Raw genomic sequence first — 25,127 nt, forward strand, 5'->3', positions numbered from 1 at the left:
GATGGGCAGAAGATAGCCTGTATGGCCAAATGGTGTAGATTTGATCATTGGTTATATTTGAAGATTAAATAATCCTTGGGTTTATTTATTATGCATGGATCGATTGTTATATTCTGTCCAGGTACTATTAATAAGTGACACTTTTTCAGAGAAATTTACAAAGTGGGTCAAACCAAGGGAAAGCAGCAAGCCAAATCTGGATTACAGATAGTTCTTGGTAATTTTACAAAGTGGGTCATGCCACCAAAATGCAGCTACCCAGGGCTCCAGTGCACAGATACCTTTGGAAATAAGTTTACTAAGTGGGTCATACCATCAGGGAGCAGTATGGCAGTGTCAACTTTGCTGCTAAGTAACGAAAAAAATGCCCCACAGCTTCTCAGCCTTCACTGTAAGCAATTTGGCAATGCACAGGCACTTACATGGTGGGGTTATTTACTAAAACCGGAGAGTGAAAAATCTGGGGCAGCTCTGCAAAGAAATTAATCAGCTTACAGGTTTTAATGGCAAAGCTAATTGAGTTTTCAATTCAATCCAGCTTTAGTAAATCCACCTCCATACTTGCCAACTGTCCCGTTGTTGCAGGGACAGTCCTGGCAAATAGGAGCCTGTCCCGGGTAATATACATTGTCCCGGCAAGCGCCCGTTAATCGGGCTGCCAGTAAATGCTCGTTATGGGCAGCCTGTGCCGTTCCGACGCCTGCCGGGCTCGGGAAAGCTCGTACAAGCTCGGCCAGGCGGGCGCATGCGCAGTTACGCAATTGCGCCATTTAAACCTAATAATATAATTATGTTTTATTTATTACTTATTTACACCTTGCACTTTATTTATATTTACATATTACATTTTTTGTATGGTCACACCTGAGCACATTTGACACTTTAGAATTGCAGGGAATTGTGATGAGAATTTTAAACTTTAGGCAGCTGAATGGGAGAATTATTCCAACTTTGCTACTTTGGCCTTAAGTTTGAAATTCCCTTTTCAATTTCCTGTAATTCTCTCTTTATTGAGTAGACCCTATAATCTGATGATAAGTAGGCGGAGATTAATTATGCGGAGTGGGCGGAGGTTCAGGGAAGTGGGTGTGGTAAGTAATTGAAAGCTGTGCTGCAAAGTGTCCCTGGAAATTTTTTTCAAATGTTGGCAACTATGCACCTCGGTTAGTCAGTTATAACAGAGAGCAGATATCGTTGGAGTTCAAAATGGTCCATTCATAAAGTGTGGGACGCAGTGGGTAGCCTGGGTTGTTCCACTGAGTTCTCTGTGCTTAACATGTGTTTGGAGGATAGCCAGTCATATGACTTTGATAGGTCACCTCTAAATGTGATATCTTTGTTTTTGAAGCGTTAATATGGTTGTGTTACAGATTTTTAAATAGACACTTTTGTTTAAGATACAGAATTTCACTTCTATATATAAACTTAATATCAATGAGAAAATGGGTGCTGGCAATACAGGTCCCTCTCAAAAAAATAGCATATTGTGATAAAGTTCATTATTTTCTGTAATGTACTGATAAACATTAGACTTTCATATATTTTAGATTCATTACACACAACTGAAGTAGTGCAAGCCTTTTATTGTTTTAATATTGATGATTTTGGCATACAGCTCATGAAAACCCAAAATTCCTATCTCAAAAATTAGCATATAATGAAAAGGTTCTCTAAACGAGCTATTAACCTAATCATCTGAATCAACTAATTAACTCTAAACACCTGCAAAAGATTCCTAAGGCTTTTAAAAACTCCCAGCCTGGTTCATTACTCAAAACCACAATCATGGGTAAGACTGCCGACCTGACTGCTGTCCAGAAGGCCATCATTGACACCCTCAAGCAAGAGGGCAAGACACAGAAAGAAATTTCTGAACGAATAGGCTGTTCCCAGAGTGCTGTATCAAGGCACCTCAGTGGGAAGTCTGTGGGAAGGAAAAAGTGTGGCAGAAAACGCTGCACAACGAGAAGAGGTGACCGGACCCTGAGGAAGACTGGGGAGAGGGAAATGCCAAAATGCCTGAAGTCCAGTGTCAAGTACCCACAGTCAGTGATAGTCTGGGGTGCCATGTCAGCTGCTGGTGTTGGTCCACTGTGTTTTATCAAGGGCAGGGTCAATGCAGCCAGCTATCAGGAGATTTTGGAGCACTTCATGCTTCCATCTGCTGAAAAACTTTATGGAGATGAAGATTTCATTTTTCAGCACGACCTGGCACCTGCTCACAGTGCCAAAACCACTGGTAAATGGTTTACTGACCATGGTATTACTGTGTTCAATTGGCCTGACAACTCTCCTGACCTGAACCCCATAGAGAATCTGTGGGATGTTGTGAAGAGAAAGTTGAGAGACGCAAGACCCAACACTCTGGATGAGCTCAAGGCCGCTATCGAAGCATCCTGGGCCTCCATAACACCTCAGCAGTGCCACAGGCTGATTGCCTCCATGCCACGCCGCATTGAAGCAGTCATTTCTGCAAAAGGATTCCCGACCAAGTATTGAGTGCATATCTGAACATAATTTTTTGAAGGTTGACTTTTTTTGTATTAAAAACACTTTTCTTTTATTGGTCGGATGAAATATGCTAATTTTTTGAGATAGGAATTTTGGGTTTTCATGAGCTGTATGCCAAAATCATCAATATTAAAACAATGAAAGGCTTGCACTACTTCAGTTGTGTGTAATGAATCTAAAATATATGAAAGTCTAATGTTTATCAGCACATTACAGAAAATAATGAACTTTATCACAATATGCTAATTTTTTGAGAGGGACCTGTAGTATGGGTTTATGGAATTGTTTTATATGGCTATAGTGGTTGTGATGGAAATCTAGGTGATTATCTATAGTTTGGATAATCCTGGTAATTATACTAGTGTTATTTACCAAGTAAAGTGCAACCAGTGTATAAATATGGGTATAAATAAAATAAAATAGTAATACCATTAAATAAACATATTTGGTAAAATCAAATATTTTCAAATGTTATGTCACAAGCAGTGTGCATTATACGTGACTTTTTTGTGAGAACAAAAATTGAATAAGTGACACTGGTGATATTAATGTGAAAATTATAAACGATGATAATAAAAATACATAAAACGTGTATTAAACAATAAAAATGTGTATCCACAAAATTATTGTGCAGCAAGTGAAACAGTCCGTGGAAATAAATGAGTTCTTCAAAGTGATTTTGTGCTCCAATGTGCTCTTGATAAAATAAGCAATTTCTGCTTCTTACCAGATGGCTTTAGGTCACCAGGACCTAAATCACTTTTGATCCCTTGATAGGATGGATCAGTCCTACACCGATATGTGTGAGAGAAAGGGAGTTTGTATACGGCGCTACCTGTTTGAGCAGTTTCTCCCAAAGAAAGGGGATAATGACCCCCACACTAAGGTATGTGCACTAAAACCAATAATGCAATGGTAGATAAAAAGTATGTGTACTAAAACAAATAACACAGTGGTAGGTAAAAAAAATGCTTGAAAGAATTAGTGCAGGGGGTAGATTGGCATGCACCCCCCCAAGTGCACAGTGCAAGTTAAATAAATAAAATAGTGCACATACCTTAGTGTGGGGGTCATTATCCCCTTTCTTTGGGAGAAACTGCTCAAACAGGTAGCGCCGTATACAAACTCCCTTTCTCTCACACATATCGTGCCCCTATCTTATGCTAGAGGTTGGTTTGTGGCTGCTTACACCTGTATTTACCTATTCCCTAAATTTTTAGATATTCCATAGCGCTGGTCACCTTTGTTTTTTCAGTCCTACACCGAACTCCTCCACTCTACTCTCTGGATCTCAATCAGGTATATGTAGGAAAAATGGTGGGGAAGCCAAAATATAGTGTAATACCATTTCTATTTTTAAAATAAATATAAAAGATAAGAAATGGCTGCTTACAAAGGATAGTGCCTATCCTGGCACTGGGTGAAACCGCTGTGTGTATATTAGAGGGTCTGTTTCTGGTGCTCTGTATTGTATTTAGAGTCTCCTCTACAGCCCTGGTAGCGTGACAGTGGCGGCGTGCGTTCCAAGCAGGAAGGAAATTACGTCGCAGGCTCTCTCTGTTTCCGGGTATCACAAGGGACCACAATGCATTTCGCATCTATTCTCGCGTCATCAGGTAGCCTAGAGGCTACCTTTAGGCCACTGTCCTAAACTCTAAGTGATGTTACCTACTAATACCTAATTACTACTCCTTCCTACTGTTCTCTCAGTTAGCAATATAAATAACAACAGCTTGCCCAACATAACAAGATGCTTACATGGGAAAAGTAAGCATTCACCTGCACCCAAGAATAAAAATTAATAATATTACCGGTCCTTAGGCATGGTTGATGCATTAGTTTTATTTTTTCCCACACTTTTTTTCTTTTTATTTTATCCTGCCATTACCATACTGCCTGTCCTAGGGTGACAACTGTACCGAGCAGCATTGTCACCCTAGCACAGAGAGTTTGCTGGAATTTAATAACACCGCTCGCTCTTCTCCATAACAGAGGAGGTGTTTTTTCAGTCCATGGACATAGCAGTCCAGAGGCAGAAAGCATAAGATTTCCAGCTGGATCAACAGCTACTTTTTTGCACTTGTTGAACAGTAATAATGAATGAAAAAAAAATAATAAATGGTAATAATAACCCTTTGGTACGCTTGGTATATTTACTAGACCATAATGAAGCAAATAAGAGAAATGTATGGTTAGAGTTTACACATGCACTTTAAACCCTGATGCCTGGATGCTGCTGATTGGTAGAAATGTTTTTCCCGAGTCAGAAGTGATGCTATGGATGATGTGGAGGCCGTTGTAACAGCAAACACATATGTGGCAGTAAAATGCAATAAATCAAGGAGGCATGTATTACTCATTGTCATTGAGCATCCTATCTACTGCAAATCCTGACCCTGTAGAATCAATTTGCTTATCGCTAGTGATGAAGGTGTAAACATTATATTTTAGGGCAGTGCCTCTAGATAATTAAACATATGGATTTTTCCATCAGAACATCTACCAATTTTCCTTTCAATCTGTTTAGCAGGTGATAAAACATATTAGATCATCAGTATAAAAGTGATTGTACAAATGTAGTTTTCATCTCAGGCTGAATAGTGGTATCCTGCAATGATCAAAAACATATGGATTGATTCACGGAGCACATTCACATACATACCAATTTTATCTCACTCACTGTGTGTTCTCTCCTGACATAAACACCCCAAGGAACTGTCGTTTAAGGATGAGAGGTCTACAGGCTTCATTTATTTAAAATGACACAAAAAATATTCTCAGACTAAGGATTCTAGATATCTTACTTGCGGTGAGCCTCAAGCAAGCAATTTTCATTGTAGACTTGTGCCTTATTTTTTTATTTAAAATACCTATTTTTAAAACTGATACATATATAATAGAAAGGTAATTGTATAATTTATTTAACATTGCATACATTTCTTATTCCCAGAGGTTCAATTGACTTGAAGCGCTATAATTATTATTAAAGGAATCTATTTAATTAGACATTGGCCATTTTCTTTTCTAAACTAATTATTTTTTTTGCATTTACATCAAGAGATCAAAAGTATGTAAATTCACACATTCACACTAAAATGCGGTGCCAGAAACCCGCGATCTCTGCACGTTTCCCACACCACATTCAAAACCCATACCCTTGTGATCTGCAAAGGGTATCAGTGGATTGTTAATGACATCAGAAACGCAGGTCACGAACACAGTGTGTTTGCGTTCATCAGATCGGTAAGACGGTGTGAATTGCACAAGAATGCACTGCGCATTCCTGTGCGATTCATTGGCAATTTATAGTGTGAGCCTAGCCTTACACTATAGGGGTATAGGAAAAAAGGGATAACTTGGAGCATAGTACATAATAACTAAAAACATTATTTTAATTTGTAACCCTAAAAAAAATTAAATTACAAAATTAGACTGTGCATAGAAGACAAGACATAGAAAAATACGACATAGACATAGACCAATAAACAATTTTTGTTGAACTATAAAATCACATATGCAAATTAGATTGCCATGATATTAGGACTCTCTATTCTCTCTATGTCTCTCTATTACCCCATGATCATTTTGGTAAATAACCGTTAATCCTGTCAGTAGAGCCATTTAGGTACCTTCTTTAATAAGGTGGTCAACTCTCTTCCTTCTACAGTAAAATCGTTACAGCATTGCCACCAGTGTTGAGCATGGGTTCGGACTGAGCCTACGTTCCTCTGAACTTGCTAACATATTCTGCAGAGGTACACAGGTGAAAATACATTATATTTTTATATTATTTATACATATTATTTTATATTATATATACATAATGGCAATAAGTCTTTCAAAGGGCTGCACAGTGTGGAAATCTTGAAATTGATACAATGAATGTACTGTTTGCATGATCTTCAAACCATTTAGATAAAAGCCATGTGTGGTTTAAGCATAATGATATTTGTGCATTGCTTATGATGATCATGCCATGTAGGGGTAAAACCTCCAGCTCTGGAGCTTCAGAAATGATTGTTACCAAATGTAAAAAGATTTTCCAACATGTCGTTGACCAGTTGCTGATTTTTCACTTCTTTGTAGAGGAAAGTAAAAGTTTCAGTGTGCATCAGAGGCGTAACTAGAACCTTCAGGGCCCCGGTGCAAGAAACCATAAAGGGCCCCCCCAGACCCCTGGCCGGTGCCCTGCTCTTCAAGTCTTGGGCTCTTGCCACTGATCCTGGGGCCCGTTACTCTCGTTGCGGGCCCTTTATTACGGTCCCGCAGTGGGACCCTTTCACAAGTTCTGCAGTGGGCCCCCTTCCTGCCATCCACGGTGGTGGAATGCCAGGGCCCGGTCGCAAGTGTGACCTTTGCGATCCTGGAAGTTCACCCATTGGTGAATCAGTAGTTTTTATTTTTTGGTATTTTAATTGTATTATTTTTTATAATTTATTTTATTTTTTTACAATGTCACTGACTATGTCTCTGTCCATTTCGAAAAGTTAGGAGCTGGTAGATTACAAAATTACCGACCCCTTCCTGGTTCTCTATTGTGACACATCCCCTCCAGCAGTTGGCAGGAGAGGGGAGGGAGCACAGTGGGGGGGGGGGGGCAGCACAGTGGGGGGGGGGGGACCAGGGGAGCACACAGGGGCCAAGAGACAGCAGAACACAAGTGAACTGTATAGGAGGAGTGGCGGGCGCAGCATACAGAGGAACCAATCTCCTCCAGTTTCCTCCTGCAGCTACAGTGATTTCTCTACATGCTACTTCCACCGCCCCTCCTATCGAGGTGTACAGGGAAGCCACACAGGCCCCCTGGAGCATGGGGCCCGGTTGCAATTGCAACCCTTGTAGTTACGCCCCTGGTGTGCGTTTACTGTGTTTCTTCCTTATTCAAGGTAACAAGAAGAACTCATAGATCAATCTGTCTGTGGTCACCCAAGGAGACAAGGCATGGAGGCATGGATACGTTCTGTAATAGAGTACTGAACCTGTTACACATGTACATTAGGTCAGTATAACATTTATATGTAAAAAAAAAAAAAAAGAAAACTTTATATGAGTAAAATTGCAAATGATTAACTTTTCAGTTTATTAAATACTACCCACAGTATACATATACTATAAACTAAAGTAATAATTGCTGCTTTACCTCTTACAATTCAGTTAAGTATTCTGTGTAAAATAGAACACAGCAGATCAATGGCATATTCTTCACATTGCATGAATTAACTTAAATTATACTTATGTATTTGGCACTGTGGAGGTGGAGAATCGCTCTTCTAGTAAACCCACCTACTGTGTCTCTATCCCTCCTGTCATCAGCCTTAAAAAAAATTCTCCCTGACTTACTCTTGCTCAGCTGAAATCCTGTCTGGTTTACAGAAGAGGCAGCATGTCAGAACAGAACTCCACAGCCCCTGCAGACAAGCCCCCCAAACAGGATGCCACTACCCCTAACAATAACTCTTTGCCTCTTTCACTTTCTCAGACTGACTCACGTGACAAATGGAGCAAAAAGATGGACTTTCTCCTCTCTGTCATTGGATTTGCTGTGGATCTGGGAAATGTGTGGAGGTTCCCCTACATCTGTTATCAGAATGGTGGAGGTAGGTAGCATATTTGGTATTTCAACAATATTTTTTGCAATCACTTGATAAGTTTTCTGTTTTATTAGACCATCTAGGGTATTTATAAGACTCCCTGAATCCAGTGATTTTCTAAACATAAACATTTTTTTAATATTTATTTTTTAGCTAAAAAAAAAAAAAAAAAATAGTACGATGTATGTATTTATGCATTTTAAATAATCTAGCATGATATACTTTTGAAAAATATGCAAAATAGCAAGTAAGTTCAGGTTTCATTGTTGTATCCCATTGAGTTTATTATGATTCCTTATTTGTATAAGATAGTGTGAAAAAGATGCATATTTATGGCGTAATTGTCATTAATGCAATAATTTTTAACAAGACAGTAAACGTTTTGTCATTATGCAACAAGTTTACTACCTATGGAGCATTTTTATGCGCTGTAAGTTAGTCATTCCCAAAATATTACTATTTGTATTATTGCTCATAAATTGCAAGTATTATTATTATTTTTTTTAAATTAAACATCTACTATACAGTTCAGTAAAAGTGTTTATACTTTAGACTGAAATGCAATACATTGTTGTCAAGATGGTAAACAAACTAAGCTTTTCAAAAAAATTCTCAAGGACTTTTTCATAAAAATTTTAAGTAGGGTATTTGTTACAAAGTTTCATATTATTGAGAATGCTACTTTGAACAGGATATTCAACTTTTAGAAATTAATTATAACTCTTCATGCTCTTTTTGACTTGATGTATAATTGGTTTAGAATCCTGCTTTACAAGTCATAAAATTAAATCTGTTGCTCATTTTCAATTGTTAAGAATTAATTCCCAGGAATAATTAGTTCCTACATTTTCATAAACTAGCTTCATAGAGAAGGTAATATTCCACCAGCATTTGAAAATCCTCTACATAGGACATTGCATTTTTAATTTAATTGATTTTAGATGTGCTACTAAATCATAAAGTTTTCGTGACTTTGTCTGCATGACCAATATTGCTCTAAAGTGAATCTCAAAGATTTTGTTACACATGTGCTGTAGTCTATATAAGCTCAATTTGAGTTAGCTTGAGCTTATGGTATTTTATGTTCTCAAACAAAATAGGGATCCCATACATAAATGACAACATTAAAACAATCTATGTGACGCTACTCTATGACAGATAGCACTAGTGATTAAAAGGTAAATACACACAGAAAATAAATCTAAAAATAGACAAAACTATAAATGATGAATATAAATAGCTGTTGCCACTGCAAACATATATATTATATCTGTGTGAGTAATTAAAACATAATACATGTGATAAAGTGAACAAATGATAATACAATGGTACATTGGGTGTGTACCGTGACACTTTTTTAAAATGCATGCATAGAGAAGAAAAAAAGTTCATAAGTTCAAAAGTCCAATGTGTGGAAAGAAAATCTTTAATATGTGATCCAAGTGAATACTGAATACCACTGTGAAAAAATCCACTACCAACATCAAGGAGGCTTACCGGAACAAGTAGACCCAGTTTGGCATACGCCTATTGGGTCAACATAAGCAGTGGCGTATAAACACCTGGTAAGAAAGGGGAGAAAGTAGAAGAAATCTCTACTCAGCTCTCCGCCCACCAGAATGCTCCACATCCACCCTCAATAGAGATCACTCAGTAAGGGGTCCGCAGCATCACAGTCAAGCACAGATAAGTTCTCCTCCAGTAATGCTCAGTGAATAAATTGCCCAAAGGAAAAAGACAAAAAAAACCTCCACATAGTGAAAAACCATACAATAAAGCGGTTTATTAAAGGTTAAGAAAACTTACAATTTGGTAGATAAAAAGCTCTTTCAATTTATTAATTTGTAGACAACATGGGTACGCAATGGCACAAATGGAACTCAACCCATGCAATGGCACAAATAGAGGGCTCTCCCGCGCATGCGCAGGAGTGACGTCATCGTGGCTCTGGCCAATCACACAGGCAGAGCGTGCAAACCCGGAAGAAAGACCGGGGGCAGATGTCAGCTGTCTCAGCATTGACAACGTGCTGCGGTAGTGCTTCATTCTAAGGTAAGTATTCCATAATATGCTAGTATGCTATGCATACTAGCACATTATACAATTGCCTTACAGGTGTTTCTTTTTTTTTTACCCTGTACAATAAAATATGAAACAATAAACCTGCACTTTTTCAAGCTCTACAATATTAAGCAGCATACTTAAAAAACAACATACACATCCACAAAAGACACTATATTTAAAGATAAACGCTGCTAAAAAATAGTCTTTTATAACCTACAGATACACCACAGTGGATAGCCAATCTTCCATAGATCCTTCACATTTCCACCATGAGTGGACAGCACCTTCACCAAGGAATACGTAGAGCAGCTTACTAGTTGTAAAAACCTGTAGTTCATAGGAGGCCAGACTGCTCTAATGTCAGTTTACGTTCAGGGTAGTGTTTGATCCAAAGTTTATGGTTAATGCTGTTGCTTCATTCAAGACCATGCAATTACACTTCCTATCCACTAGTTTCTCCACTGTTTGCTAGTGTCCCTTTTTGCCTCTTCTTGCTCTTTTTCCCCAATGTATGTATGGTAATATTTTAGTGGAAGAATGATACTTAGTCTTCATAAAAATAAATAAATAAATAAAGTAGTGAACAATAACAAAAACACTACATGTGTTATGCATTTGTGAATTCAGCCTTTTGGGGCTTATGTAAGAGCTATGTGCTAAATGATAAATATCTTCTTGCCTGTAGCACTATTTAGAATCCACACACATTTGTTAAATCAGTAACCCTTTGACTGTTATCCGGCTTCTACTCAACACTTGCACTAAAAGAAAATATTTGGTACCACCAACAGGGAGAAAAGTGCACTACTTGATAGACCTAAAGTTTATCCAGTGAGAATCTCTCATTAGGATGTTTAAAACTGCACACGGAGTTCTGTCCTGTTGCTACATATGCTCTGTGCCAATGAATGGGTTCTCAGAGCAGCTACCCAACATCTTATGAGCTGTCCAAGGCAATGTTGTAACATATATCTTTCTTTAGGTTTTCAAAATTGTTCAACTCTAGCATACTGTAGTATTGTTTAGCTTGCAACAAGTGAGGGAAAAATATTCCAATGGGAACTTTCTGTTTGGTCTTCCTATTTATCATTGTAAGTTAAAGCGGAGTTCCGGCCTATTTTGCAACTTTAGTAATTCCTGGAGTGCTCGCTATGCTGATCAACAATTGGGCATTTTCAATTTTTTTTGGGGGTCCCTTACCTTATTTTCAGGGCATTTTTTATTGTACTTCCTCCTCCCCCCTCTGTGGCCATGGCCATCGACATCACTTCCGCCTTTGCATTGCATCCTGGGAGCTGTTTTTCATCACTCCCAGGAGGCTGGAATCAGGAAGAATTCCCAGAACACTCCCTGGTATCAGGAAGAAGGACACAGCAGATAACACTGCGGCTTCAGATGCCCACATTTAAGATGGCCGCGTCCAGACAGCGTTTTTAAAAGTAAGATTTTGACTAAAATCCAATACTGTACACCATGTAAGTATGAGAATAGCCGTTCTGTAAAGGGCGATGGATTAGTATTATAGGGGTATTTTTAGTTAAAAAAGGTATTTGAGGCCAGAACTCCGCTTTAATACATTAACTGTTTTATTTTCTCTTAACATGTTTTCAATTTTAGCATGCATATAACAATACTGCAAACATTAAAAATGTAAACCAAAAACTACTCAAAAGTCTATAGCAAAGGTTCATAGTTAATTGAATTTCCATCCTGGTTATGCCTTGCTCTGCCAATATACACATCATATGAAATGAATGTAAACCTATTTATACAACAGCTAATGATCACTAGCACTTCCATCTGAACCACATGTTTATTGAAAAGAATTGGAATACATTTGCCCCCTCATTAGCATTGCAGTGATGTTGAAAGCAGCAGGCTTTCATTTAGTCACATGATACTTTCACAAGCATTAATTATAATACAACCGTGGATCACTGCATTGTAACTGTATTACCCTTTCAAATTGATTGTGTGTATGCTCTTCATTCCATTGCGGTACAATTTGCCTAATAGTCATTAAAGCAAAATTTTTTGCACAGTTTACTCTATACTCAAATACAAATTGATTACATGTTGATGTTTCTGATAATGTACAGTATCTCAGAAAAGTGATTACACCCCTCACATTTATGTAACTATTTTATTATATCTTTTCATGTGACAACACTGAAAAACTGACACTTTGCTACAATGTAAAGTAGTGAGTGTATAGCTTGTATAACAGTGTAAATTTGCTGCCCCCCTCAAAATACCTCAACACACAGCCATTAATGTCTAAACCACTGCCAACAAAAGTGAGTACACCCCTAAGTCAAAATGCCAAATTGGGCCCAATTATCCATTTTCCCTCTCCAGGTATCATGTGACTAATTAGTGTTACAAGGTCTCAGGTGTGAATGGGGAGCAGGTGTGTTAAATTTGGTGTTATCGCTTTCACTCTCTCATACTGGTCACTGGAAGTTCTACATGGCACCTCATGGCAAAGAACTCTCTATGGATCTATAAAAAGAATTTTTGCTCTACATAAAGATGGCCTAGGCTATAAGAAGATTGCCGAGACACTGAAACTGAGCTGCAGCACGGTAGCCAAGACCATACAGCGGTTTAATAGGACAGGTTCCACTCAGAACAGGCCTCGCCATGGTCGACCAAAGAAGTTGAGTGCATGTGCTCAGCACCATATCCAGAGGTTGTCTTTGGGAAATAGACGTATGAGTGCTGCCAGCACTGCTGCAGAAGTTGAAGGGGCGGGGGGGGGGGGGGGGGTAAGCCTGTCAATGCTTAGACCATACGTGGCACACTGCATCAAATTGGTCTGCATGGCTGTCGTCCCAAAAGCAAGCCTCTTCTAAAGATGATGCAAAAGAAAGCCCACAAACAGTTTGCTGAAGACAAGCAGACTAAGGACATACTTTAATGGAACCATGTCCTGTGGTCTGATGAGACCCAGATAAACTTTTTGGTTCAGATGGTGTCAAGCGTGTGTGGCGGTAACTAGGTGAGGAGTACAAAGACAAGTGTATCTTGCCTACAGTCAAGCATGGTGGGTGGAGTGTCATGTTCTGGGGCTGCATGAGTGCTGCCAGCACTGGGAAGCTACAGTTCATTGAGGGAACCATGAATGCCAACATGTGTACTGTGACATGTTAAAGCAGAGCATGAACCCCTCCCTTTGGAGACTGGGCCACAGGGCAGTATTCCAACATGATAAAGACTCCAAACACACCTCCAAGACAACCACTGCTTTGCTAAAGAAGCTGAGGGTAAAGGTGATGGACTGGCCAAGCATGTCTCCAGACCTAAACCCTATTGAGCATCTGTGGGACATCCTCAAACGGTAGGTGGAGGAGAGCAAGGTCTCTAACATCCACCAGCTCTGTGATGTCATCATGGAGGAGTGGAAGAGGACTCCAGTGGCAACATGAAAAGATATAATAAAATATTTACAAAAATGTGAGAGGTTTACTCACTTTTGTGAGATACTGTATAACCTATTCTAACAATGCTTGCCCTTAAACAAAAGAAAATACCTATTGGTATAAGCAAGATACATTATTGGCATAAATCAAAGGGAGAATTACAGTAAATTTTAATATACTATATATTAAACCAACTAAACTAACAATCCAAATCAATGTATGAATTTAAATCGAATCAGTTCGAAATTGTCGAAAAAGTAAATCAGAAAATGAAAATGATAGCTTTTGGCAGATGTTGTAGGGTTGAATCACCTCATTAGTCCTCATGCTTGGGGTCCCTGGTAGTAAGAACTCCTCACTCAAGTAGCAGTCATTACGAATTCAAACAAAATTAAATACATTAATAACTGAAGACTCAATTATCAAGAGTGAAAAGTCTCAGAAATTGAAAGTCTTGGTCATACCATGGTGGGGAACTAAGGTGGAGAGATCTTGCTGTTGAGAGATAGAAATACGAGACAGGAAAGAATATGTAATTCCATCAATTAGCATTATATCAAATACTGTAAATATGTGTACCAACTAAAATATTTCCTGGCTGATCTAATGTTTACCAACTTGCTTCAATAATATCTTAGTGACTGATCGAGAAGTATGCAGTCTTTGTTTGCATTTCTGTTGCAACAGTTACACAGTTGGTCTTCTCGAAGTTTCTCCCATGACAGGTTTCTTACATAGTTAATCTGGTTTTTAAAAAAAAAAACATAAAAAAGTCCATCCAGTTCAACCAATAAAATGGAAAAAAAATTATACAATCTTATAAACACAATCCTATACCCACAGTTGGTCCAGAGGAAGGCAAAAGCCCCCAGCAAAACATGATCCAAATTGCTCCATCGGAGGAAAAAATCAGTTTCTGATCTCCCGAGAGGCAGTCAGATATTACCTGGATCAACTTTACATATAAAGTGAATGTATACTCAGAATGTGATTTTTTTTTGTCTTGTAGGGAAAGATTAATTTTGCCTAAGAACTACAATTTGCCTGAAATTTCACATGAAAAATAAGTCCACCTTTCACATTGTTTACTATATTTACATCACTTTATCCCATTCACAAGTGCAGATGTTCACACCATTCATTTATCCACCTTTCACATATCCCCCCTTTACATCCCAGCCTCTCTTCACATCACAGTCCCCTCTTTGCATCAATATACTTAGTCCCCCCCCCCCCCCTTTACATCACTTCACATCACAGACCCCCTTTATATCACAGCAATCCCCTTCCTCACATCAGCGTTCCCAGTCTCTTTCACATCATAGTCCCTCATTCACAGTCCTCCCTTACACAGCTTTACAATAGCATGGCAGAATGCCCAGGAAATTTAAGCAGCTCAGGTGGACCATATCTGAAGTGGCAGAGCTGGCTGGGTATGTGTTCTGCTGCCAGATGTTGAACATACACCATTTTTTTCCAGGGCATGGGTATCCAGGCTGGAGCCCAATAACATGCAGCTCCCAAAGAAGACCTATCCACTGCAGAGGGCACTGCCTTAATTGCCAACAGGCTATTTATTTTCAGATGCACTGCCTCTCCAGATGCCCACCTGTGGTATTAGCCCTGGGACTCTTCCAGCTTCTTGTCTGTGGTGCCAGCCTAGCAATCCCTCTATCATTTGCATGTGTACCCAGACCTACTCTAGACTACACTGTGAGAGATGCTGTCAGAGAGCCTAAGTGCAGGTAGCTGCTTATGTTCTGTACTGTTTTCTCAAGTAGTGGCTGTTCCCTAGCATCTGTACCTACAGAGCCTTGTTGTGCTGTACTGCCATCTAGTGTTCTTATTAAGCAGCAAAGACATTGCTGTTATTAAGTCCTGTTTGTAAAGCTTCTTAATTTGTTTAACATTGTTCGGTACTGTATGCACACCCTTTTGCATAGCTAATACTTGTCCCTGATTTCGAGGGACTGTCCTTGATGTAGAACAAAGCCCTCTGCCCCTCTTTCTTCCTTTTTTGTCCCTAATTTTGGTCTGATCTATATAGTTATTTTAAACAAAAAATCTAAACCATTTAATCAAAATCTGAACTAAGCAGCTACTTAATAAGCTGTGATAACAGTTCAAATGACAGGTATACAAAATAAGCAGCGCTAAATAAAATAAAGTGTCAGGTGCAAAAACACAAATAAAGTATCAGGTGTAAAGGAAAAATGCAGATACGATCACTATCTCTAATATAGGGTTATGCAAACTGTGGCCTGTCCTGTCAGAATACCGCTACCCATCAGAAAATGTAACGGAAGTGACGTTCTGAGCAAAAACTGCTTACTGCACATGCGCCATGCATTCCAACATGGCCGCTATGCGTTCCAACAGGTTTCCTAATCTGACAGAACACAAAGGTAGCATCGAACATCTTCTTACACCCAGGCAAGTCTTTAATTTCTCACCTATTTTAGCAGTAAACTCTCTTTGTATAATGAAATGCAGTATTAAATTTTATTATTATAGTATTATTATTATTATAGTAAATACAGTGAAAAGCCTGCAGGCAGAAGGTGGCGACAGACATCTTGGTACACCCTGCACTGCTCAGCACCAAACTGATTATATAGTTAAGTAGACTATTTCACTTGGTCGTGGTGAAAAAGTCTATTTCAGTTTATAAGGTGAGTTAACTGCTAAAATAGGTGTGAAATTGAAGGGTGTAAGAAGATGTCCGCTGGTGCCTTTGTGTTCTGTCAGATTAGGAAACATATTGGAACGTATAGAGGCCATGTTGGAATGCATAGTGCATGCGCAATAAGCAGTTTTGTTCGCAACGTCACTTCCGTTGCATTTTCTGGTGGGTAGCAGTATTCTGATAGAACAGGGCCCTCAAGCTGTTGCAGAACTACAAGTCCCATGAGCAGGGATAGGCACGGACCAAGGCTGTGGCGGACATTTTCCAAAGTACAGAACTTAGTGAGGGACACCAATGTATATTTCAAAATAAAAAACATCAAAAAACACGAAATAATATATTTGAAAAGTGCATTAGTGTCATGGTCTTACCTTCTTGCTGTTCTCCTTCGTTTGACATGTGCTGGCGGCCATCTTGGTTTCTGGGTTTCTTGTAGCCTCCCAACCTGCGGCTCCTCCTTCCCACTGGGAGGAGCTGGATGCCTAGCTCATATATATAGGAGGTCTGTGGCTTCAGTTCCCTGCTTGGTCCTCCTGTGTTCACATGCTACTAAGACTGCTGCTACTTCTGGTTCCTGTTCCTGGCTTCGTCTGACTACCCTGCTGGTTCCTGATCCTGGCTCCGTCTGACTACCCTGCTGGTTCCTGACCCCTGGCTTCGCAAAGACTCTGCATCGGTTTCGCCATCCGTTTGGACTTTTGCTTTATAGCTTGTTTTTCAATAAAGCTTTCTTATTTTCACTTATCTGTTGTTGTACGTCTGGTTCATGGTTCCGTGACATTAGGACCAAGCCATGAATTCTGACGGTACAGGGCCATCCTCGCTACCCACGCTGGTTGCCAGACTTGATCAGCAGGATCACCTGTTGGGTCGGTTCGCCGTGGCATTGCAAACCCTGCTTGAACGCACGGTACCACAGGCCACGAATTCTGACGGTACAGGGCCATCCTCACTACCCACGCTGGTTGCCAGACTTGATCAGCAGGATCACCTGTTGGGTCAGTTCGCCGTGGCGTTGCAAACCCTGCTTGAACGCATGGTTCATTTCGCTCCCGTTGCCGATGGGTCGGTTGTCGCTCCTGGGTCCGCTCCTACTGCCGCTCCGGTTGTTGCGCCAGAGTCTACCCCGACACCTGTTGTTGCGCCTGCGGTGTTTCGGGGTATGTCCGGTTCTGCCCCCCTTCCACAGCGCTTTGGGGGAGAGCCAACTCAGTGCCGAGGTTTCCTTAACCAGGTGGGCATTTATTTAGAGTTGCTGCCACATGCCTTTCCTACTGAGAGATCAAAGGTGGGCTTCTTAATCTCGCTGCTCTCGGACAAGGCCTTGGCCTGGGCCAGCCCTTTATGGGAGAACAACAATCCGGTGGTTGCCGAGTTTTCCGGTTTTGTTGCTTCTCTTCGGAAGGTATTCGATGTGCCGGCTCGTGCTGCCTCTGCTGCGAAGCTCCTTATGTCCATCAGACAGGGTTCACGATACGTAGCTGAATACGCCATTGAGTTTCGTACCCTGGCAGCAGAGGTGGGCTGGAATAATGAGGCTCTGGTCGCTGCTTTCTCTCATGGTCTCTCGGATGCCTTGAAGGATGAGGTTGCAGCTAAGGACCTACCAGTGGAGCTCGAGTCTCTTATTTCTTTCCTGATTTTGATTGACACCAGACTCAGGGAGAGACCTTCCTTTAAGGAGAGTCTGCGGAGGCCTCCTAACAGATTGGCGCCTACCTTTGTTGTCCCACCCGTGCCTCCCTCTCCTCCCACGCCTCCTGGGGATGACTTGTCTGGGGGTGAACCCATGCAGCTGGGGTTTGCTCGCCTGTCCGAGGGGGAGAGGGTACTCCGGAGACGCGAGGGCCGATGCATGTACTGTGGTCTCGGTGGGCATTTTCGGTTGGCATGTCCGAACCGTCCGGGAAACGCTCGCACCTGAGATCCTGTCGGGGGCAGATCTTGGGTGGAGTCTCCTCGTCCCCGGTTTCCCGTGTTGACAAACCACTGATCACTGTTGTCCTTTCCTGGGTCGGGGGCTCGGTGACGACCCAGGCGTTGGTGTACTCTGGTGCTGGTGGTTTGTTCATTGATAGTGTGTTCGCTGCCGCCAATTCCATTCCTCTGCAGGCTCGAGGTTCTCCTCTGGCTCTTGAGGCGATAGACGGCAGACCCCTTCTGCCGCCACACGTGACTCATGAGACCCTTCCAGTGGGGTTAGCCATTGGTGCCGTCCACAGAGAGTCGGTCTGCTTCCAGGTTATTTCGTCTCCACACTACTCGGTGGTCTTGGGGTACCCCTGGCTCCAGAAGCATAATCCGATTTTCGATTGGAGATCGGCCGAGATCCTCTCGTGGTCACCGCAGTGTGGGGCTAGTTGCATCCATGGGCCTGTCAAGTTGCTGTGTACTTCCTCGGACTCTCTGTTGCCCCCTGAATACGAGGAGTACCGGGATGTATTCGATAAGGTGTGCGCGGTTGCCCTACCTCCGCATCGCCCATACGATTGTGCCATCGAGTTACAATCTGGTGCCGTTCCTCCTCGTGGCAAAGTCTATCCACTGTCGGTAGCGGAGAATGAGGCCATGGAGGAGTACGTGAGGGAGGCGCTTTCACGTGGACACATTCGCAAATCCTCGTCCCCGGCAGGGGCTGGATTTTTCTTTGTGAAAAAGAAGGGCGGTGAGTTGAGGCCTTGCATCGATTACAGGGGTCTCAATCGCATCACGATCAAGAACGCTTACCCGATACCCTTGATTTCCGAGCTGTTCGATCGCCTTAAAGGGGCCACGGTCTTTACCAAACTCGACCTGAGGGCGGCATATAACCTCGTAAGGATCAAGGCGGGCGATGAGTGGAAGACCGCGTTTAACACCAGGACCGGTCATTATGAATCCTTGGTTATGCCCTTTGGGCTGTGCAATGCGCCCGCAGTCTTTCAGGAATTCATCAACGATGTTTTCCGTGACCTGTTGCAGCAGTGTGTGGTGGTCTACCTGGATGACATCTTGGTATATTCTGAGTCCATGGAGACCCACATTCTGGATGTCAAACGAGTGTTGCAACGGTTACGAGAGAACAAGCTGTTCGGTAAGCTTGAGAAATGCGAATTTCACCGATCCCAGGTAACCTTCTTAGGTTACATCATTTCCGCTGAGGGGTTCTCCATGGATCCTGAGAAGGTTTCGGCTGTCTTACAGTGGCCCCAGCCCAGTGGTCTTCGCTCCCTGCAGCGCTTTTTGGGCTTCGCCAATTATTATCGGAAGTTCATCAGGGACTTTTCCATGCTAGCCAAGCCTCTCACGGATCTGACCAGGAAGGGCAGTAATTCCCAGGTCTGGCCGTCCGAGGCCATCCGAGCTTTTGAGGCTCTAAAGTCCGCCTTTGTGTCGGCTCCGATTCTGTCGCATCCCAACCCTGGGTTGCCCTTTGTCCTCGAGGTGGACGCGTCTGAGACGGGAGTAGGCGCCCTTCTGTCTCAGCGTAGAACACCAGAGGGTCCTCTGCTTCCTTGTGGGTTTTACTCCCGGAAACTGTCTTCCGCGGAGTGCAACTACCAGATTGGTGACAGGGAGTTATTGGCCATCGTGCAGGCTCTTAAAGAATGGAGGCACTTGCTCGAGGGTTCGGTGGTTCCGGTCCTCATCCTGACAGACCACAAGAATCTGACCTACCTCTCTGAGGCCAAGAGATTGACACCACGTCAGGCCAGATGGGCTCTGTTCTTGTCACGTTTTAATTACGTGGTCTCCTACCTACCCGGTTCCAAGAACATCAGGGCGGATGCCTTATCACGGCAGTACTCCGACCTGTCCAGGGAGGAGTCGATTCCGACTTCGGTCATACCTCCGAATCAGATCCTGGCTGCCATTCGCACCAGCCTGACCTCTCCCCTGGGTGAGCAGATTTTGGCGGCTCAATCTGGTGCTCCCTCTGGGAGACCCAACGGCAGATGTTTTGTGCCTGAGGAGTTGCGCACTCGGTTGTTGCGAACCTACCATAACTCCAAGACCGCGGGGCATCCTGGAAAGAATCAGCTGTCCTGGGCTGTTTCACGTCTGTTCTGGTGGCCTTCCCTACGTTCCGACATCGCCGCATATGTAGCGGCATGCTCCGTTTGTGCCCAGAGTAAGTCCCCTCGGCACCTTCCGTTGGGCCTTCTGCAACCCTTAGCCACCGGGGAGCGCCCATGGTCACACCTGGGGATGGATTTCATTGTGGACCTCCCTGCATCCCGAGGCCATACGGTCATTCTCATGATTGTGGATCGGTTTTCCAAAATGTGCCACTGTGTTCCTCTCAAGAAGTTACCCTCTGCACAGGAGTTGGCCACGATTTTTGCCAGGGAGGTCTTCCGGTTGCACGGTTTGCCCAAGGAGATTGTGTCGGATCGGGGGAGTCAGTTTGTGTCCAGGTTCTGGCGCGCCTTTTGCTCCCAGTTGGGGATTCATCTCTCCTTCTCCTCGGCCTACCACCCTCAGTCCAATGGGGCCGCAGAACGATCCAATCAGGCCTTGGAGCAATTCCTTCGTTGCTATGTCTCCGATCACCAAGACAATTGGGTTGACCTCCTGCCTTGGGCTGAGTTTGCCAGGAACACGGCGGTGAACTCTTCCTCTGGGACGTCTCCCTTCATGGCCAACTATGGGTTCCAACCTGCCGTGTTACCGGAGGTATTCTCTCCCCAGGATATTCCGGCTGTGGAGGATCACCTTTCCGTCCTACGTGCTTCTTGGGTACAGATCCAGAAGTCCCTTGAGGTCTCTGCGCAGCGCCAGAGACTCCAGGTTGATCGCAGACGAGCGCCTGCTCCTTCCTACCAGGCCGGAGACCGTGTATGGTTGTCCACCCGCAACCTCAACCTTCGAGTGCCCACTCCCAAGCTGGCGCCTCGCTTTGTTGGTCCCTTCCGAGTGCTTCGCAGGGTAAACCCGGTAGCCTATGCCCTTGCGCTTCCTCCTGGCATGCGGATCTCCAACGTGTTTCATGTCTCCCTGTTGAAGCCTCTGGTGTGTAATCGTTTCACTTCCTCGGTTCCTCGGCCTCGTCCGGTCCGAGTGGGCAATCGTGAGGAGTATGAGGTGAGCAATATCCTGGACTCACGCCTGGTCCGCGGTCGGGTGCAGTTTTTGGTTCATTGGCGTGGTTATGGTCCAGAGGAGCGTTCCTGGGTTCCCTCCGCAGATGTCCATGCTCCTGCCTTGCTCCGAGCCTTCCACGCACGCTTCCCTCAGAAACCGTTCTTTACTCCGCGGAGGAGGGGCCCTTGAGGGGGAGGTACTGTCATGGTCTTACCTTCTTGCTGTTCTCCTTCGTTTGACATGTGCTGGCGGCCATCTTGGTTTCTGGGTTTCTTGTAGCCTCCCAACCTGCGGCTCCTCCTTCCCACTGGGAGGAGCTGGATGCCTAGCTCATATATATAGGAGGTCTGTGGCTTCAGTTCCCTGCTTGGTCCTCCTGTGTTCACATGCTACTAAGACTGCTGCTTCTGGTTCCTGTTCCTGGCTTCGTCTGACTACCCTGCTGGTTCCTGATCCTGGCTTCGTCTGACTACCCTGCTGGTTCCTGACCCCTGGCTTCGCAAAGACTCTGCATCGGTTTCGCCATCCGTTTGGACTTTTGCTTTATAGCTTGTTTTTCAATAAAGCTTTCTTATTTTCACTTATCTGTTGTTGTACGTCTGGTTCATGGTTCCGTGACAATTAGTGAAAATGTAAACACGTGAAAAATGAATCCATATGAAGTGCTATCAGTCCATATATAAATTACATCAAACATCCAAAAGTGCAATGTGCAGCAAGTTGATTGATGAGATCCACAACCGTGCAACAAAATGCTCGGCATATGCCTCTTACCGATTATGTTGGACCATAAGTTATAATGGTCAAATAGGCATATAGCAGAGAGTGGGGAACCAGCATCAACCTGGACATAGGTGGCACTCAGCAACAGGAGAAACTAGATGTCAGAGAGATGGAAGAGACTGAAATAGTGAAGCCCGTTTAAACACTGTTTTATTTAAAAGTTATAAAAAAATTACCTAAGGTTACTTATAACAGGGTAATGGATCCAGAAAGCTGACGGTTCATGGGTAATCAGAGCCATGAACACTGGCAAATGAATGTTCGTGATGTTGTCAACACAGGCCACTTCCAACGCGTTTCATCATCAATGATGTCATCTGGGGGTGGGCCGAGTCACAGACATATAGTGGGGTTTTCTCAGGTTTGACTGCAAGACTGGAAATACACTTTAAAATACTTCTTTTAAGACATTTCCTTTCTAAAATACTACCCTGTATGGCCTGGTCTATGTAATATAGTAATGGAACTCTCTTCATTATTAGTATAGAAATGTAGGTAAAAATGTGCATTAATATACATAGTAGAGCACTCCTAGACTGTGATAGTGCAAAAAAGTTTCCATTCCTAAAGCGATATTAAACCCAAATGTAATATATTGCATCTTATAAATCATTATATGTTGCAATTAGTTTTCTTTTTTAGTTTTTTTTCTCTCTTTTTTTAACTTGTGATCTGGCCTGTACTAGAGTGCCTACGCTCACTCTGGATGAAGGAGCACAGGGCCACCTTTGCACAGTGGGAGGGAGAAGAGTGTTATGTGGACTAGTGGACTAAGATACATTTATAAATTGAAGCTAAACTTCAGCAAGCAGTTTCAGCAACAGTTTATTTTTTTGGGGGGGGGGGGGATAATGGTTTTAAATGAATAAATAAAAGCTGATCATGTTAACCAACCCTGCCAGTATTAAATGGATTGTCCCATCCAAGTAAACTGATACAAGAGCTTGAGCTTTTGAAAAACAACAGACTTACTGGTTAGATAACCTGAAGAAAATAAAAGAAAGAAATCCTAAAAAAGAAATCAAATGCAGCCATCACATCTAGGAACCAGTAAGCTGCAAAATAATAATAAATTTGATTTTGGGTTTATTACTGCTTTAATTTCACAGTTAACCCTTTACAGACACAAACAGTAACTACCACTTTATGTTTTAACAGAAACGTATTTCTGACCTTTAAGAAATGTCTGTGACACTCTTTGCCACAAAAGACAGGAGGATTTAAAGAATCAGCTTGACGTTTTTAAAACATTATTTTAATGGAGAAAAAAATGGTGAAAGACAAATAAACACATCACAAAATAGACAATAACAGTAAGAAAATAGGATTAAAAAATACAAATACTTAAAGGGTAACTACACTTTTGTGGGGGGAAAAAATCGCAAGAACAAGAAAAAATATTATAGCAAATACAATTGCAACACAAATCATATTGTAATTGAATGTTATTAAAAATGATCTTTCCTTTTCAATCTGCAGCTGCTGTCATTTTCTGAAAACGCAATGCAATATGGCTACCGGGAGTTGTTCTGTACACAGAATGTGTACTGACCACACTCCAGAAACATAATTTCCTGCTTGCGTGATTGGCTCACCGATTTTCCCAGAAGTCTACACTAAGATACAAGTCAGATTTCTGGCATCCCCTGCAACAAAAATGTCATTTTTGGTGAGATACTCCGAATAAGAACACATTTAGAGTAATTCAAGCTCAGCAGTTTTCCCCATTAGTGCTTGGCAGCTGCACAGCTGATTGATAATTATGAAACCACTCCCATTAGACTCACTCAGTACTCAGCTTTAAACTATTTTGCATATTTAATTTTAAACAGATGTAAGCGGTTGATGGTTTCACACACTATAGCCCTACCTGGAACAATTTTTCGTATCCAGAATTGGCTACAATCCCGAATGCGAAGAAATGGTCAGACCATGATATCTCGCACACAAAGCATATATTCCATGGAGGTTATTGTTCTCTTCACTGCAATCCCAATATGGTTTACCATGAAATGTGTCAGCTCTTCACCTGGCCCTTCAAACACAGACTTAAGTATAATTGTTTTATGATTGTCACTGACTTGCAAATTTGGGAGAAATTAGGGTGGCACTGAATTTTGTAAAAATCATCATTCAGTTTGGGGTTCCTCAGACCTCATTATCATCACACCCCTGACCAACTAGGCAGATTTGAGGGTGTTGCATGGCACTGCAAAATGGTGTGGTAGGTCATTTGATTTAAGGTGCTATTCACTTTGTGCATGTTGCCAACTCTGGATCCAGCAAATGAGTTCCAGACTGTTTCCTTCTCCATGTTTGAGAGCTGTGGAATGACCCTTTTATTTAATTCACTAAGTACTAAAACTCTGCATGACAAATATAGAAACATAATACATTTTAATAAAAGATTTCACATTTTGATTCGTCATTTCTTAAGACCTTTTTATAGTCCATAGTAGTCCACCGATGATGATTTCAGGCCCAGACAAGCCTCTTTTTGTTATCCTATCATTTTAACAGTGACAGTCTAATAGCCATCCATCTACTGCTCAAAGTCTTCTCTTCACAGCTGAAAATTACACTTTCAACCACTGTTGATCTGTGCTTGAAGCTTTTATCTTGTGGGGCACCTATCATTCAAGCTGTTGACTGTTATAAACTCGTCTTGTGATTCAGTGGTGGCTTTGGGTCTGCAACACCTGTTCCTTCCATAGTTTACTCCAGTTTCCAAATTACTTTTGATGATATTAAGGGAAACAACTATGGTTTACTGCTGTATCTTTTCAAGATATTCACTGGACTTAGTGGCCTTGTGTTTTTGGCTTTGCAACCTGGAGTATGTCTTTTTGGGCTCTGGAGCCTGGCCAGATGTGGTGAGTGTGGGCCCCATGGTATATCATGGTTTGGACCTGGCTGAACAAACCAAAGGTTACAAAAAAACAGAAAAAGTTGTTGTTTAAGATAGGAGGGAGTGTAAAGATGGCCATACATTATACAATTTTCTTG

General features: G+C 42.1%; 1 protein-coding gene across 1 annotated transcript in view; it reads left to right on the top strand.

Annotated features, from left to right (window-relative positions):
• The first annotated feature begins 7,836 nt into the window (after positions 1 to 7,836).
• The window catches only part of LOC309569004 (sodium-dependent serotonin transporter-like), a 109,791-nt gene continuing 92,500 nt past the window's right edge, over positions 7,837 to 25,127 (top strand). The window contains exon 1 of the mRNA XM_082274765.1: positions 7,837 to 8,108. Within this exon, the coding sequence (XP_082130891.1) occupies positions 7,895 to 8,108 (214 nt within the window). The 5' untranslated portion in view covers positions 7,837 to 7,894. The remainder of the gene's footprint in view (positions 8,109 to 25,127) is intronic.

Source organism: Pelophylax lessonae (assembly GCF_965119305.1).
Source record: "Pelophylax lessonae genome assembly, chromosome: 1".
NCBI classification, from domain to species: domain Eukaryota; kingdom Metazoa; phylum Chordata; class Amphibia; order Anura; family Ranidae; genus Pelophylax; species Pelophylax lessonae.